The 17,826-nt window shown below is 45.8% G+C and overlaps 1 protein-coding gene across 2 annotated transcripts in view; it reads right to left on the bottom strand.

The window, feature by feature from the left end:
• Window positions 1–17,826, bottom strand: part of LOC147701861 (uncharacterized) — a 750,024-nt gene that overhangs the window by 114,123 nt on the left and 618,075 nt on the right. For both annotated transcript variants that reach the window (XM_086930494.1, XM_086930495.1), the window contains exon 20: window positions 1,291–1,377. In XM_086930494.1, the coding sequence (XP_086786620.1) occupies window positions 1,291–1,377 (87 nt within the window). The remainder of the gene's footprint in view (window positions 1–1,290; window positions 1,378–17,826) is intronic.

Here is a 17,826-nt window from a genome sequence, read left to right as displayed (position 1 = left end):
TGTGGTTCCATCACTGCTCTTCTAGGATAAGGTGAATAGACTAGGTGATAGTCTACAGCAGAGGGCTCTGTTCGGTGAGTATCTTTATCACTACAATTTAACTTGGATAACCAATGGTCTCTTACCATGTATGCACTGTGAATGATGCAGAGTGTATTCTAATCCTAAAAATGCATCTCGTCCATCCTGCCTTTGTGCCCTGTCAACCGTTCATTAGACTACCGCAATCTCACATCTAGCTTCGTGCCTTTTTTTCAGTCTGGTGGCTTTTGTCAAAATTCTGTGTAATGAACTATTGCAGGATAGCCTTGTATCTCTAGGACTCTGAAATTAAGTATTTGGCATGCAATCACTTGGACTATTCCTAGATTAGCTTCAGGCTGTACCAGTTTCATGTTTGTCTTCTATTGTGATTGCCTTCCCTTAGTCGCTCTGACTGAGGTGGCTTTTGTTCAGTGGAGCACCTGGCAAAACCATTAAATAAATTATGGAAAAAGACCTTACAGGGCATTTGCTGGGGAACACGAAGCACACAATCAAAGTGGTAGAAGTATTAGTAAGAATGTGCATTAAGCCACTCGACATGTGAGTGGGCAAAAGGAACCCACTCTTTTAAGTCTGTATTGAAGATCTGTGGTTATATTGATAAGCAGCAATCAAGATTATATTATCAAACAAAATCTCTATATTGATGTAATTGCTAACTTTCCCAATTGCTTTGTTAACATTCTTGCTTTCTGAAATGTCCTTGAAAATGCACTATTTGGCCACTCTTTTTCCAAAATTTTCTCGGGGAGGAGATCCACTCCGAAACCGCCTTCATACGTTCGAGCACGCTCACTACGCTCGGTCAGCACTGTGAGCTGCCCGCAACTTTTATGCCTAACCACTTTCAAATGCCACTAGCCGCCACTGCTATTTAACCACATGTAGCTTTTCTGTAAACAAACAGGAATAAAGTATGGCATCCGGACCCATTTGACCTTGCAAACCCTTTTCTTATGGGTGTGTCTTTAATGAGAATAGCATTATTATGGCTTCTATGATGTGATAGAAAATCTTTTCCTTCTTTTATGTCACAAAAGGTCATTATAATGACAAGTGTTCTGGCAATCATTGTGAATAAAGACTCTCTCAACTCCCTGACATCACAGGGATCCATTTGTTTGGATATTGATATAGGCATAGTTCCAATTTAAATCTTCTTTGCCTTTCTATTTACATGGCAGCATACAGGGTCTATTTAAACAACACACACACACTCACATGATTGATTTTAAATTAACTTACCTCGTGCTGGCTGGTCTTGTATGGAATGAGCTTGTCTGGAGGAAGGCATGGGACTGATTTCTCTGGCTCAATAGACACGTCCATACCCTTTAGAGAAAGGCAAACACAAGTGTGTCACAAATGAGATTAGTGCTGCTGACATGAGGTACCAGGACCTGAATGAACATTTAGGACCTGCAGAAATATCCACCTATCTTTGTTTTATCAACCCTCTCAAAGATGGGTCTGAGCATCTTTAAAGTGATCAAGAGTGAACCAATCGAACAACCTGCACCCTATTTTAAACATTGTAGGGTGCGAGTCGCTTCCATGTGGAATTTGTCACAGCATGCAGGAAAAATAAAGAAAGAATTACGTGTTCACTAATGGCATTTCTACCATGAATCACTGCACATTTCTCCCATTTTGGCCAAGACTTTGTTTGTTCGTCCACCAGCACTATGCCAATAATGGCCATTTTACTTTGATGATAAAATAACCACATCTCAGCAAGATAAATGTCCAATTATGCAACAGTTTTCTGATATTCTCTTGCTTGTCATAGAAGAAACATATGTGAAAGGGATTTGTTTGCTGTCAAATCATAGAATAATCACTGGTGTGCCAGCAACTGCAAAACTACTCAAACAAATGGTAGTAGGACATCTTCGATAACACGTCACAAAAACCATCACTCCCTCAGTTTCAACAAGGATTGCACCTAAAATAATCAGAGAAGGTAGACCTCACAAAAACCATCACTCCCTCAGTTTCAACAAGTATTGCAACTGAAATCATCAGTGAAGGTATCAATAAAACAGTGGATAATTCTGTGCCTTCCTAGCACTTGTCCAATACACAGCAAACCCTACTCAACTCTATGCTGCATGACTCGCCTCTGTTCATCCATTTTATTTAACAATGATCTCATACTGCCATCAGCTACTATCACATTTTCAGGACTCCATTGGCCAATAGTAAACTAATGACATCCTAGTATAATTCACTTTGGACGGATTTGTGATGATTTCACGATGCAGGGCGATACCCATTCTAAACTGATGAAAATTAGGATAACTTCAGCTTAACTTCTAAAACATCGCGTTACTCCTGGTAAACTCTCTAAGATTAAGACCAGGAAGCCAATGTGTCCTAAATCCGGTTTTATCTAATGTGATATTAAAAAGATTTCATTACTTAGTACATGGCTGGATGAACAGTTGAGGTGAAAAGGCCAAATTGCAGCCTAATAAAAATAGCTTTTCCCAAATAAAGAGCCTCAAATAGTAATCATTTTCTCCCCATGGAGTAAAAGTACCATTATGGTAGAATCAGCATTATATATGAAATTGAGTTGTTGCAAAAGTGTCATCATCGCTGTAACAAAAAGTACTTGTCACATGCTTGTTAGACCATCGGCCATAATGCCAGAGGGGAGTCACAGCTAAACTAAACAAAAACATAATGAGACTAAGTATAGACAATTGGTGCACTGGTAAACTGATGAAATTCAAATTTTATTTAGATTAAGTTCGGACTATGTTTACAGTGCATAAAACTATCAACAGAAGTTCAGCTATATGTACAAAATCTAGTGTAAAATCTGATATACTTCACCATTCCTTAGATCAGGATCACAGGTGCTCTTTAAGTCTAGGTTTTGACAGTGTAGTGGCCAAACAGACCTACTGTTAACCATATATATATATATATATATATATATATATATATATATATATATATATATATATATATATATATATATATATATGAAACAAGTTACTTACCTGTAACTTTAGTTCTCCAGTATTGGTAACTTTCATAGATTCCCATTGCTTGTATCATTCCCCGTCGTCGGAATGGGAGCCTCGGTAATAATATATATATATATATATACCTAGGTAAATACACCCTAATAGGTGTAAAAAAGGTAAAAAATTAGGCCTAGGCCTCATTATCTTTTGTAGCCTATTGGTGTCATTATGTAAAAAGACCCAAAGTCACCTTAGCAACCAATCAGATCAGCCTCACCCTGTAGAACCTTCCTGAGAAAGCTCAGAGCCTCAGATTTTCGTAGCCGTTGCTTTGCCACATAATCACCTAGCCCTAAAGTGAGCTTTCCCAGGGGAGGCGGGTGGGCGCATGGGAATCTATGAAAGTTACCAATACTGGAGAACTAAAGTTACAGGTAAGTAACTTGTTTCTTACTCCAGTATTGGAACTTTCATAGATTCCCATTGCTTGTATCAGAGTAGATAGCAGTTAGCATACTTCAAACATTTCGTGCACAGTTACAGAATCATTATAAACTAATGACATCACAGATTATAACAACCATAAAGCAGTAACAAAGCATAAGAAACGAAATGTTTGAAAAAACAGGAGGAGGGAAGAGAGGAAAGCTCACCTCTTATTGGAAGAGATTTCTCAGGACTGCCTGTCCTACAGCCGAATCCTCCTTTGCAGCCGCCTCCAGGCAGTAATGTCTCGTGAAGGAGTGCGTACTGCTCCAGGTAGCTGCTCTGCAAATGTCCTTTATGGACACTCCAGCAAACAGCGCCGTTGATGCTGAGATCGACCTTGTGGAATGTGCCTTCACCTGTCCTTGTAAAGGTTTGCCTGCCGCCTGGTGGCAGAACCGGATCGCACTAGTTATCCATCTAGATATCCCTTGTTTTGACAAAGGAAATCCTTTCCTTGGGGCTCCGAAAGCCACAAACAGTTGGGGTGTCTTTCGAAATCCAGCTGTGCGTTGCAGATAGAATTTCAAACATCTCTGAACGTCCAGAGAATGAAGTGTCCTCTCAGCCTGGGTTGAAGGTCGAGGAAAAAAAGATTTTAAAACCACTGGCTCGTTAAGATGAAAGTCTGTCGGTACCTTCGGAATGAACTTGGGGTTCATCCGCAGGATCACTGTATCATTCTTGAACTGTAAGAAGGGTTCTTTGATGGTTAAAGCCTGAAGCTCTCCTACTCTCCTTGCAGAGGTGAGTGCCAAAAGAAGCGCCACTTTCCATGATAAGAACTTCAGGTCCGCTTTATGTACTGGCTCAAATGGCGGTCTCATCAGCTGAGCCAGGACCACATTCAAGTGCCACACCGGAGGTGGGGGCCTAACTGGCGGGAAAACTCTAAACAGTCCTTTCAGGAATTGTTTGATTACTCTCGCTGACAATAGAGAGGGGCCCGATCTTGTTCTCCTATACCTGGAAATAGCTGCCAAGTGGACCTTGATAGAAGCATGAGCCAGACCTGCTTGTGCCAACGAAAGAATATATGGTAAGAGTTGATGCGGAGCTGACGTGAAAGGATGTACTTTTTCCCTCTGACACCACAAATGGAACCTCTTCCATTTCGCTCTATATGTCTTATTAGTGCTAGGGGCTCGTGCCTGTGCCAAGATGGTCCTGCATTCTTCTGGGATGTTTAAATCCTTAAACTCTCTGTATTCAGGAGCCAAGCCGCCAACTGAAGCGAGCTCGGGTTCGGGTGAAGAACTTGGCCGTTGTACATTGACAGAAGTGTCAGTTTGGGTTGCAGATGAATGGGTTGTGCCTCTGATAGAAGAAGCAACTCCGTGTACCAAAACTGGCGAGCCCAGGCAGGCGCTATTAGTATCATCCTGCACCTGTCCATCTTGAGTTTTTTGAGGACTCGAGGAATTAGGGGAAATGGCGGAAAGGCGTAAACAAACGCGCCTGACCAGGACATCGAAAGGGCATTCCCCAGTGACCCTCGATGGTGTTCCCTGCTTGCGTAACACCTGCATTTCTTGTTCCCCGGTGTTGCAAACAGGTCGATCGCTGGGGTCCCCCAACGGAAGAAGATGTCCTTGATCACTGCGTCTTCCAATTCCCACTCGTGCGAGACTGCTCTCAGGCGGCTTAGCGTATCCGCCTTCGTGTTGCATACTCCTGGAAGGTGTTCTGCTACGAGTGTGATGTTCTGCGCTATCGCCCATTCCCACAGTATTTGGGCTTCCTGTGAAAGCAGTGGCGATCTTGTGCCTCTCTGCTTGTTGACGTAATGCATTGCGGTGGTGTTGTCCGTCCGCACCAGGATTGCTGAATCTGTAATCCTTGGGAGGAAAGCCAACATTGCCAGTCGAATAGCTCTTAGCTCCAGAACGTTGATATGTAGACGACGTTCTTCCGGAGTCCAGTGACCACTGACCTGGAGGTCTTGCATGACCGCTCCCCAACCTTGAAGAGAAGCGTCCGTGGTAATGACCTGAGGAGCCCGTGCAGCCTTGAAACTGAGTCCCACAGTGAGGTGAGATCTTTTCATCCACCATGAAACCGACCGTTTCATCCGCTGGGTTATCGTCACCCTGTCGTCGAACGAACCTTCCACTTGTCTCCACTGAAGGTCCAGCTCCTCCTGCAGGGGGCGCATTCGCAGTCTGCAATGCGGAATCAATTGAATGCAGGATGAAATCGACCCTAGAAGAGATTTGTACATCCTGACTGTCATCCAACTTCTCTTTTGGCAACGGGTGGCTGACGATATGAGTTTCATCTGTCTCTCTTCCGATGGGAAGGCTTTGCACTCCTGAGTATTGAGTATCGCTCCCAAGAACTTCACCGTACTTGCAGGCTGAAGAACTGATTTTTCCTTGTTGAGTTGTAAACCCAGATGAATAAAGAGGTTCAAGCATGTGCCCACTGCCTTCGATGCCTCTTGCAAGCTTGGGGCCTTCAGCAGCCAGTCGTCTAAGTACGGGAATACTTCCAGCGACTGCCTCCTCAGAAATGCTGCTACCGGTGCCAGCACCTTTGTGAATATCCGAGGAGCGGACTTTAATCCAAATGGGAGCACCATGAACTGGAAGTGACTCTTGCCTACTGTAAAGCGAAGGAAACGTCTGTGAGCTGGATGGATCGGGATATGAAAATAGGCATCTTCCAGGTCTAATGTTGCCATGTAGTCGCCTGGGTTCAAGAGGCGCAATATGTCCTGGAGTGAAATCATCCGAAACTACAGTTTCGTGAGATAGGTGTTGAGCTCCCTCAAGTCCAGGATAGGACGCCACTTTTGTTTTGTTTTGCGGATCAGAAAAAATCTTGAATAGAAACCTTCTCCCCTTTGTGATAGGGGAACACGCTGGATCGCCCCTTTTTGAAGCATTTGTTGAGCTTCCTCTTGAAGAAGGTTCAGATGTTTCGAAGTAGTGGCGTGGGGAGCTCTTGTAGGTGGAAATTCCTGGAATTCTAGAGTATGCCCATTTCGGATGATGTTTAATACCCACTGATCCGATGTAATCTCTTCCCAGCTGCTCAGATGTTGTGATATCCTGCCGCCCACTGGAGATCCCAGAAGCGGAGGAACAGTTGGCAGAGTCAGGAGGCCGCTATTGACGCTTGCCAGCGTTCTTGCCCTGACGCCCCTGTCGTCCACGAGCGCTTTGGCGAGAGAAAGACTGGGATTGCGACTGCCGCTGATAGTATTGATTGCCGTACTGGGGCCTGTAAGACTGCGACTGCTGTGAATATCGCTGTTGCTGATAACCTCCTCTAGGTGAAGAGAAACCTCTTCCTCGTGCTCCACGGAACGGTGTCTTCCTATATTGCAGGTTCCCCAGGGCCCTTGCTGTCTCTGTGTCCTTCTTTATACCCTGTAGGGTCTCATCGACATGTTTCCCAAACAACATGTCCCCGTCAAAGGGCAAATCCAAAATCCTATTCTGGACCTCTGGCCGGAAGTATGTCGCTCTCAGCCACCCTTGTCGCCGAAGAACCGCTGCACTGCCTAGGGCACGGAAAGAGATGGTGGCGATGTCCATCGCGCAGTCAATCATTTCCGAAGAGGAACGTTGTCCCTCTTCCAGAAGTTTCCGTGCTTCCGCTTTCTGGTCATCCGCTAGCAGATTCACATAGTGTGCCACATCACTCCACATCTGGCGGTCGTACCTTGCTAGGATCGCCAAGGCATTTGCCGCTCTGACCAACAAGCTAGCCATCGACGAAAAACGCTTTCCAGCGTTGTCCAACCTTCTACCCTCCTTATCTGGCGGAGTCGTGAGGGTGGCCGAAGGATTCCGTGATTTCTTCTGTGCCGCTTGCGATATGACAGAGTCAGGTCGAGGTTGTCCAATCAAACAGGCGGGACTGTCATCAGGAGCTTTATATTTTTTCTCCAGGCGCGGAAGAGTTGGAATGACCGTCACTGGGGTCTGCATCACTTTCTTCCCTTCCTCCCATATGTGCTCTACAATGGGAATCGAGCGCACGGCCTTACGGTATGCCTCTTTAAAATCGTACAAGAAACAATCCGTAGATGTTGTAGGCATCGCTAACTTAAAGCGCGCTGTGGCCCTTTCCATCAAGCTGAAGAAACCTCCTACATCAGCCGGAGGCGAGTCGACCGGGTCTGGCACTGGTGAAGCCGGATCCGGAGCTATATATTGGTTCCATTCACTCTCCTGGTCTTGATCTTGGTTCTGCCCCGTTTCATCCTCATCCGAGGTATCCACTTGGACTTGCCGAGGATATTCCCTCTCATGTTCTTCCTGTGCAGGCCGTACTGACTGTGCTGCCACCACCTGCGGTTGAACCTGTGCTTGACCTTCCACAGGTTGCGACCCTTTCTTGCTCCTATACTCCTCCAGCATTGCCCTTAAGTCTGTCAAAAGACTCATAGGCATCGTTACCATGCCCTGCTGTGGTTGGGTATCTTGGTATGCCACCTGTCTTTCTGGCCGCTGCTCCTTTTGATAATAATATTCCTCATCCAAATCCGAATCATGGTATTTCAGATTCAATTGAGATGGACTGTAAGCATCCCCATACATCTCATTTTCCTCTTCTGAGTAGTCATCTTCATCCAACAAAAGGGGTGGAGGTAGTGATGGCACTTTCCTTGGAGAAGTCATATCTGGGGTTATCCTCCTCCTTCTGCTGTGTTCTGGCGCTCCTGTCGTCAACGGCGTTGAAAACAAATCCACCGTTTCCTTATTTTGAATCGTCGTCGACGGGACCGTCGACGAGAGTCCCTTCACCGTCGACGGCATCGTCGACGGAACCATCATCGTCGACGGGTCCATCGTCGACGGGATCGTCGACGGGTCCACCGTCGACGGGCTCGTCGACGGAGCTGTCGTCGTCGACGGGCTCGTCGTCCTCGTCGACGGGATCGTCGTCATCGAGATTGCCACCGTCGACGGAATAGTCATCGTCGACGGGATGGTCTTCGTCGACGTGGTGGTAACCGTCGACGTGGTCATCGTCGACGACACCGTCGTCGATCCAGTCTTCGTCGACGGAATCGACATCGAGGTCCTCGTCGACGCTCTCGTCATCGTCCTCGTCGTCGCTGGATGGCTCGTCGACGACTGAGGAGACAAAATCACCTCAGATGCTTTAGAGTCCTTTTTGACCCCTGTAGAGGCCTCTACAGTCGGTTTTTTGACGGACTTGGCTACTTTAACCTGGTGGGAAGGCCCAGCCGAGCCCTCATCCAGTTTAGCCTTTTGCACCTGCAGTGCCTGCCTTTCCCTCTCCTTTACACTCACGTGAGGAGATTCGATAGGCCCTGGCTTGCCAGACCTATCAGAGGTCCCACGCACAGCCTTTAGGGGGGTTCAGTTGAAGTGTCCACAGACGATCCGCCCCTCTTCAATGAAGTCTTTGAAGATGTTGATCTGGCATCTTCCTCATCACCAGAAACTACTTCATCCCTCCTTTCCAACTTCCTGAGCCACAGAAGCAGCCGTCCTTCACGATCACGGAGGGTTTTAACAGACATTCTCCTGCATATACTACACTTATCAACCTTATGGTCTGGGTATAGACAGTAAATACAGTCCTGATGTTGATCCTCTGTATAAAGTCGTTTTTTGCCACAAGTGGCACAAGACCTGAAAAGGCTCTTCTTTTCCTTATCAGCCATGACAAAGCTGAAAGAAATCCTCAAAGAAAACTGTTTAAACAGTACCTCAAGTTGAAGTTAGAGCAGAGCTCTAAGGAGACTCCCTGTCACCAACGAAGCGGTAGAAAATATGAGGCTCTGAGCTTTCTCAGGAAGGTTCTACAGGGTGAGGCTGATCTGATTGGTTGCTAAGGTGACTTTGGGTCTTTTTACATAATGACACCAATAGGCTACAAAAGATAATGAGGCCTAATTTTTTACCTTTTTTACACCTATTAGGGTGTATTTACCTAGGTATATATATATATATATTATTACCGAGGCTCCCATTCCGACGACGGGGAATGATACAAGCAATGGGAATCTATGAAAGTTCCAATACTGGAGTAAATATGTATATATTCAATGAAAAAACCATTGGTTTTAGGCCATATATAGTTAGGGATTTGCATTTACAAAACCTTATTTTACTCGCATAAAACCATTGAAATTCCATATATAGTTATAAGCGCTAACTATATATCGCGCACCCGCAATCCACTGCTGATGATGTCACATATTACATCATTCATGACATGGTTAGTGACATCACTGATGACATCACTGATGACATCTCAAATGGCATCACTGATGACATCACTGATGACATCATCCAGTGACTGTATGTTTCTGTAAAGTTAAAATATCTCTTACATATTGAAGAATGAGTGGATATATAAGTGTCTGGATGAAGGATTTAGTAGGTGCATGACTGACTGTATGAGTGAGTGATTAAATGTGTCTCACTGAGTGCATGGGTTAGTGACTAAACTGTCTTAATTTGTGCATCATTATGTCTGTTGTTCTGTAAACTGTTGCATGTGTTGATAAGTAGCTATATGAGTAACTATATGGGTTATTGATTGGTTGCCCAAGTATTTGTATGGGATACTGAGTGTGTGTGTGGGTGGCTGGGAGGTGTGTGACTCTGTGCATAGATGTGTGAGCAGTTGATTCACTAGATGTATGGTTTCAAAAGTGCATGTGGAAACAGCTGTATGGGCGGTTGACTGTGTGCATGAGTGTATTGGTGAGTGAATGGATATCTCAGTGCTACATGTCAAAGTAAGTACATATGTAAAACACAGTACATGTGAGAGTTGACATATATAAATAACTGTGCATAAGAGCCAGTGAATGTGTGAGTGGCTGTATGGATCATTGTGAACTTGTATCAGGGATTGTATAAGAGAGTAAATATGTGTTAGTATATGTTGGAATAAGTAAAGTTTGTATAACTGTATATTTGAGGAAATGGAGGTGTGATTGATTCTTTGCATGACTGACTAGGTGTGTGAGTAACTCCATGGATGAGTGACAGTCTGTGAGTGTCTGTTTACACTGATTGTATCTAAGGTTATATTAGAGTCTGAAGAGGTTCATCGTATTATCACATGAATGATATCATCAGTGATGTTATCAGTCATGTCAAATGAGATGTTTTCAGTGATGTCATCAGTGATGTCATTTGAGATGTCATCAGTGATGTCATCAGTGATGTCACTAACCATGTCATGAATGATGTAATATGTGACATCATCAGCAGTGGATTGCGGGTGCGCGATATATAGTTAGCGCTTATAACTATATATGGAATTTCAATGGTTTTATGCGAGTAAAATAAGGTTTTGTAAATGCAAATCCCTAACTATATATGGCCTAAAACCAATGGTTTTTTCATTGAATTTTCAAGGTTTTGTAAATGCAAATTCCTAACTATATATCCACTATAACCTATGGTTTTTTCTGTGAATTTCATTGGTTTTTTAATAGCAAATATGAAAAGCTTTAAAATGTCAAGTACGTGATAAAAACATTTTCGTATTTATGCACGCTGATGTGCTTTGAACGCTGCACCCTCCCCTCTTTTGTCTTAGTAGTACTCTCTCTTTGCAGATACTGAAGGGTAGTTAACGCAGGCCTTTACCCCCGTTGTAATCCGTCGTGCCTGCTTGTCTCTCCATTTGATTGATTGTTGTCCAAGCATTTACTGTTTTAGAATTGGTTCTCTTTGAATCATTCTCTATTTACAAACAAGCACAAAGTCGCAATACTCTGTTTAGTCTTTGCAGATAGTGAAAAATCGTGTAAAAAAATAAAAGTAATCGAGCAAAATCAGTAGGCCACTAATTGGATCTCTTTTTGACCTCGCTAAAATAGAAATATTAGGAACAACCCTTCATGAGAAATACGAAAATAGTGAGATGAACTGAGCTCCACACCATGAGGGCTGCAAGACAGCTCGGCTCCATCACCCATCCCGCACAAAATAACGACAAACCCTATGCAAATATTAAAAATATAGACAACACACCAGCAAAGAAACAGGGTAAAACATTTTATTAAAAAACTATTTACATAACGTTGGTTTATAAGATGATGTCAGTAGTGGACCGATGTGTGAATAGGTCGAAAGCAGCACAAGGCTCCAAGATCCGGATGGCAAGCTCCTGGATGTTGGGTGCCATAGTTCAGAGTTCTGAGTTTGAGCCTTTTTCAATGCCTGTGCTTTGTTGAATCAAAATGGCGGCTTGACACAAAGCTGACTCAAGCGTTGCTACTGATGCTATGCAGACCAAAACTGGTTTTCAGTTTGTACATTTTTCTAGATTTTTCAATCCAAGTTTGGTTGACTTTGTAGAACGATGGCTTCAAATTTTCAACATACGGTGTGGTGGCGCTGACTGGGAGGGGGCGCTTCGCTCCTGCCCCCTCCCCAAGTAAGATTTTCATACGTGAAAGTACGTTAATGGTTTTGGTCCCTGAGTTGCTTCGATGTCACTGCCATTCTCAAATGGCATAAGTTCTGGATGTTGGGTGCCATAGTTAAGAGTTCTGAGCAGCGCTTGTAACACTGTCTGAAGCTTATTTCCACCTACTGCAGCTTCACTATTCTCAAAGTAAGTGAGTGTCGTTTGTGGACCTGACTGCATTAGAAAACAATGTGATATGTTACCTTCCTAAACAGCTTGACGGAGGCCCCTGAGGGGCGGTGTGATGGCCATGGACTCGGAGAAGACGCTTGGCTCCGACACCCTCCCCAAGTCTTATAGCACTGGTGTAGCCTGAGATCGCCCCCGACATAGGCGGCCGGCTCCCGGGGTCCGGCGGAACTTTTTGCCTTTTGATGACTCTTCAATTCTGAACCTTGTCCCATCCAGCTGAGTTGCGCCCACTCTTGCGGCTACAGCGTCTTGCCCACCATCCAGCTGAATTGCGCCCACTCTTGCGGTGCAGCGATAGGCGGCTGCCACAGGACTCTCAAAATGGCGGCCGGCTCTTCGGTTTTGGGCCTGGTCCACTAAAATGGCCCTGGGACACCTTTGAACTCGGACGCTTCCCTGATAGGGCTTGGGTCCCATTCTCGAAAAGCGTCCCCTCAGCCGTGAAGATTCTACAAAAGTCTTGGGGGCCTCCGACTCCCGCAGGCTTCTGGTGGGGAGCGGCTGCCATGATTGCTCGTGGAATGGCCACGACGGAGCTACGAGATGGTAGTGGTCTCATGCTGACGCCAGCTTTAGTCTGAAACATCCAGAAACACTGTAGACTACCAATTCGATCAGTTCCGGTAGCGCCCCAACATGACCCGGAAGAGAAGAACTTGCCCTCCCCTCTTTGACTGATGGTTCTTGTTGCCTGTCCCCTCTGTTGTCATTTAACAGAACTTTTTGGACTGCTGAAAGGGGTTGTGTTCCGAACGCTGGTTGGTGGAGACATTTTGACTATATTCTTGACCTACGTTGTCGCGTAATGCGTTATATGACACGCCGCGTTACCGCACCCGGAAGTGATCCGAGGCGCGGCGCGCAGCGCGTAACGTAAGCATAACAGGTCATGTGACTTGTTAATAAAACTTTTCATTGCTTCATTTTACTTTTGTTAATTTAATGATGAAAAGCTTGGTCATATGACCTAAAAATTACGCTTTTTATTGTTTTCGAACAATATTTTTTTTTCAAACATATGTTATAATATTCCAGGCTAATGTACTTTCCCGGAAAATTTACAACTGTCTTGTAAGTAAAATATATTCCTTTTTCGAGAAAAAGGGCGTTTCTTCCTTCCATGACGGAGCCGTTGAGTAAAAGAGATTCGGCCTGCTGTCTTAGTCGCCGATACGCCTGATTATCAGATTCTTATCGATCACTTTATATTGCAGACATGAAAAACACAACTGCCCTTAAGCATTTATCTTTACTGCGTTCCTACATATTATACCTTTTATCCGTCATGTAATTGGACTGCTTTATTTCACTTGCCTTTACTGATTCGAAAACAGTGACTAAAAGTAAAAACTTTACCAATGTAAATACTACTACCGTGTTTTGTTTTAAAAACCTTTATTGTGAAAATGTCAGTATACAAATACGGGCCTATAACCACGTGGGCCGGCCACGGAGCAAACTGAAATCGTATATGATGAGGAGACATTTACACTGTAGAAGAACGTAACGAGCGGGCCATTAGGTTGCAAGAACAAAGGTGTCTAACAGTTGCGGAATCGGTGGACGTACATTTTGTAATTAAAATACGACAGGGCCACTTACAATAACATTTTCTAGATATACATTTGCGGGCAAGGAGTTACGAGTCCCATTTATACCGGCGCCATTTTGGGCGAGGCCGGGCAGGTCCAAGATATAGTCAAAATGTCTCCACCAACCATCGGCCAGACCAGAACCCCTTTCGGTCCTTTATGCTACAAGATGGTGTCTTCCATTCAGAAAATATTGTTGGCAGCATTTTGAAAGGAAACAGAAACAGCCGTTCTCCTAGTGAGTTTCACATTGTTACATTTAGGAAGAATGTTGAAGAGTAGTATGTGGAAAATCTGAAGCCATTTTTCTACAAACTCTCAATCAGACTTGGATGGAAAAAAAAAAACCTGAAGAATGTACAAACTGAAAAACAATTTTTGTCTGTATAGCATCAACAGTAACGCTTGAGTCAGCTTTGTGTCAAGCCGCCATTTTCATTCAATCAATAGCGTCCCCCTGCACACATTCAGGGACCTGGTCGTGTCTTCAGATGAAACGGATTGTAGGAAAAGAAGCAGAAAGGAAAAGGAAAAAAGTTCCGCCGGACCTCGGGAGCCGGCCGCCTATGTCATGTGCCACCTTTGGCCACACCAGGGCAATAGTGAAGCTGCAGCAGGTGCAAATAAGCTTCAGACAGTCTTACAAGCACTGCTCAGAACTCTCAACTGAGGCACTCAACATCCAGGACTTGCCATTCGGATCTTGGCGCCGTGTGCTGGTTCCGACCTATTCACACATCGGTCCACTACTGACATCACCTCATAAGCCAACGGGGCACCCCACGCCGACTTTCGGCGCAGCATTGTAGGATGGCCACACCAGTGCGGCAACTTGCTGGACACAACATCGGGGCCATCCAGATCTCGGCGCGTTCGACTCACTGTACCGCAAGAGTGACCGCAACTCAGCTGGACACGCCATCTTTCGGCGCAGCATTGTAGGATGGCCACACCAGTGCGGCAATTTGCTGGACACCACCTCGGTGCCATCCGGATCTCGGCGCGTTCGAGTCACTGTACCGCAACAGTGACCGCAACTCAGCTGGACACGTCGTCTTTCGGCGCAGCATTGTAGGATGGCCACACCAGTGCGGCAATTTGCTGGACACCACCTCGGTGCCATCCGGATCTCGGCGCGTTCGAGTCACTGTACCGCAACAGTGACCGCAACTCAGCTGGACACGCCGTCTTTCGGCGCAGCATTGTAGGATGGCCACACCAGTGCGGCAATTTGCTGGACACCACCTCGGCGCCATCCGGATCTCGGCGCGTTGTGCTGCCTTCGGCCTATTCGCACATCGGTCCGCTACTGACGCCGCCTCACGTGCCAACGGATTTTCTACGCTTTTTGTAGCCCTATGCCGCATAACAGGTCATGTGACTTGTTTATAAAACTTTTCATTGGTTCATTTTACTTTTGGTTTCCTAAAGATGGAAGGCTTGGTCATATGACCTAAAAATAACACTTTTCATTGGTTTAGAACATTTTTTTTTCCCAAACGATGAAAGCCCCACCTTGTTTCTGGATCATTCAGACTGAAGCTGGCGTCAGCATGAGAGCACCACCATCTCGTGGCTCCGTCGTGGTCATTCCGCGAGCAATCATGGCAGCCGCTCCCCACCGGAAGCCTGCGGGAGTCGGGGGCCCCCAAGACTTTTGTAGAATCTTCACGGCTGAGGGGACGCTTTTCGAGAATGGAGCCCAAGCCCTAGCAGGCAAGCGTCCGAGTTCCAAGGTGTCCCAGGGCCATTTCAGTGGACCAGGCCCAAAACCGAGGAGCCGTCCGCCATTTTAAGAGCCATGTGGCAGCCGCCTATCGCTGCACTGCAAGAGTGGGAGCAACTCAACAACATGGTGAGCGAGACGCTGTAGCCGCAAGAGCGGGCGCAACTCAGCTAGATGGCCACCACCTGGGGAGGCCCGTTCACGCCGCCTCCCCCACGCCCCCCCCCCCCGGGCCGCCGCACGCCAATTTTCGGAGCAGCATTGTAGGATACCAAAACCAGTGCGGCAGTTTACTGGACATCACCTGGGTGCCTGTCGTACATGTTGTGTCAGCCATGGGACACTGGACACAGTCCCATCAACATCTCAACGCGTTCTGCTGCCTTGGGACTATTCGCACAACAGACCGCTACTGACGAGGCCTCCCCCCGCACCACCCGGGACGCCCCACGCTGTTTTTCTGTGCTGCATTGTAGGATCCCAAAACCAGTGCGGCACCCAGGCGACATCACCTGGGTGCCGTCCAGAACTCTGCACGTTGTGCTGCCTTGGGACTATTCGCACAAAAGACAGCTTCTAACCATTGTTGCTTTTTGAGTTGAAAAATGTTTAAATGTTTTTAGTTTTTGTTCCGTTCATTATAGTTAAAAGTTAATAAAGTTTTATAATCTTACTTTGTTGGAGTGTTATCTATTTTTTTTAAAACGGGTGAATAGGGCCTTGAATCGGGTTATTGTCATGTGTGGGCTTTGGAAGTGTGCTGCTGCAGGATCGGACATTTCAAACTCAAATGCACGTTCTTTTTCTTACCTTTCCGAAGCATGGAGCGCAATAGCAGGCAGAGAAAGGGTGATGCACGTGTTGAACACTACCTGACCTGGCAAGTTGCTGGCAGTGCCCCCCCGCCCGCTCCTGAAAGAGGGCACACACACACCGCCGCCCCGAGTACTTCACAAATCTTTAAAAGACCATGCGCTTGTTCATGAGGCTTAAATGGTTTATCACCTCTTCTAGAACCCCTGCATCGACCCTCTGACGTTTCCTGGAAAAATTACCATGTAACACAATACCAAGCCCTGTCAGCTGAAACCCCCAAGGAATCGTGGGGCATATTATCAAGGGGGTTTATCTCCGCTTTTTTGGCTTTAAAAGCCATGAAAGCGGAGATAAAATTATCTCCCTATTACCAAGCTGTCGCTAACACCAGTTAGTGACAGCTAAAAGGAGATAGCGACCATCTTGGGCCCCGCTTTGCATGTCAGTGATACTTATCACTAATGACATGCAAAGTGGCGTGCCAAGATGTTAGCGACTGGAAACAGTCCCTAACATCGCTATCTCCTATTACCAACTTTTGGAGATATTCGCGCTAAGCGCGAATATCTCCAAAATCTAACACCTGCCCTGAGCAGTTCTTAGCCATGTTATCCAATGGGAGGTGGATAACATGGCTAAGAGCATTTGCTCGATAATACATGAATATCGCTGACTTTTCTGCGATAATAGCAAGGTTTATCTGCGATAAAAATCGCCGATGTGCGGCGATAATTTTTGTCTCTAAACAAGTTAGAGACAAAAATTATCGCTAGTTGTTCGTAATATGCCCCCGGGTTTTTGCTTGCAGAAATCGGGAGGCGGGAGACTAGCACTGAAATCAGTAGTCACACGCCTGAATCGGGAGGGTTGGCATGTCTGAATTCTCTACAGCTGGGGCCATAAACTACATCCGCAGGGGTAGGTGATAGCCTGGGACCAGCCTGGCATCTAAAATGGCTGCCGTGCACGACAAAATTGTGGCATTGGAAAAAAGGCAAGATGGCGCAGCCGCTGGAAGAGATGTATCAACATATATCAGCCTCCTCAGCCACCCTCAGGAAACATAGGGGATTAGGATACGTCTCCCGCACCCCCTTATACCTAGCAATTTAATTAACGAAGCACAAAATGGCGAATTCCCGTTTCGCTACCAGTTTGCGGCCCAGTTCGCGGCCCGTGAAGCACTTCTACCGTGAAAAATCATTTTTTTTTTTTTTCCCCACGGGACCCTTTAATAACCCCAACAACATTCCTAGGGGGTCAAGAGGGTGATACCTTGCCCCCTTTCATTAAATTCCCCCTTCGTTTTTCACCTCTTCTTCTCTCTCGATCCTACCGAGAGACAAGATGGCGGCCGCTCCGGACTGTCACGCAGCAAAAAAAAAAAAAGCTCACGCACAGCCGCTGGAAGAGATGTATCAACATATATCAGCCTCCTCAGCCACCCTCAGGAAACATAGGGGATTAGGATACGTCTCCCGCACCCCCTTATACCTAGTAATTTAATTAACGAAGCACAAAATGGCGAATTCCCGTTTCGCTACCAGTTTGCGGCCCAGTTCGCGGCCCGTGA

This window comes from Lissotriton vulgaris, chromosome 7 (genome assembly GCF_964263255.1).
Source record: "Lissotriton vulgaris chromosome 7, aLisVul1.2, whole genome shotgun sequence".
Classification (NCBI taxonomy): Eukaryota; Metazoa; Chordata; class Amphibia; order Caudata; family Salamandridae; genus Lissotriton; species Lissotriton vulgaris.
The sequence above is the reverse complement of the archived record's forward strand: the minus strand, read 5'-3'. Positions and strand labels throughout refer to the sequence as shown.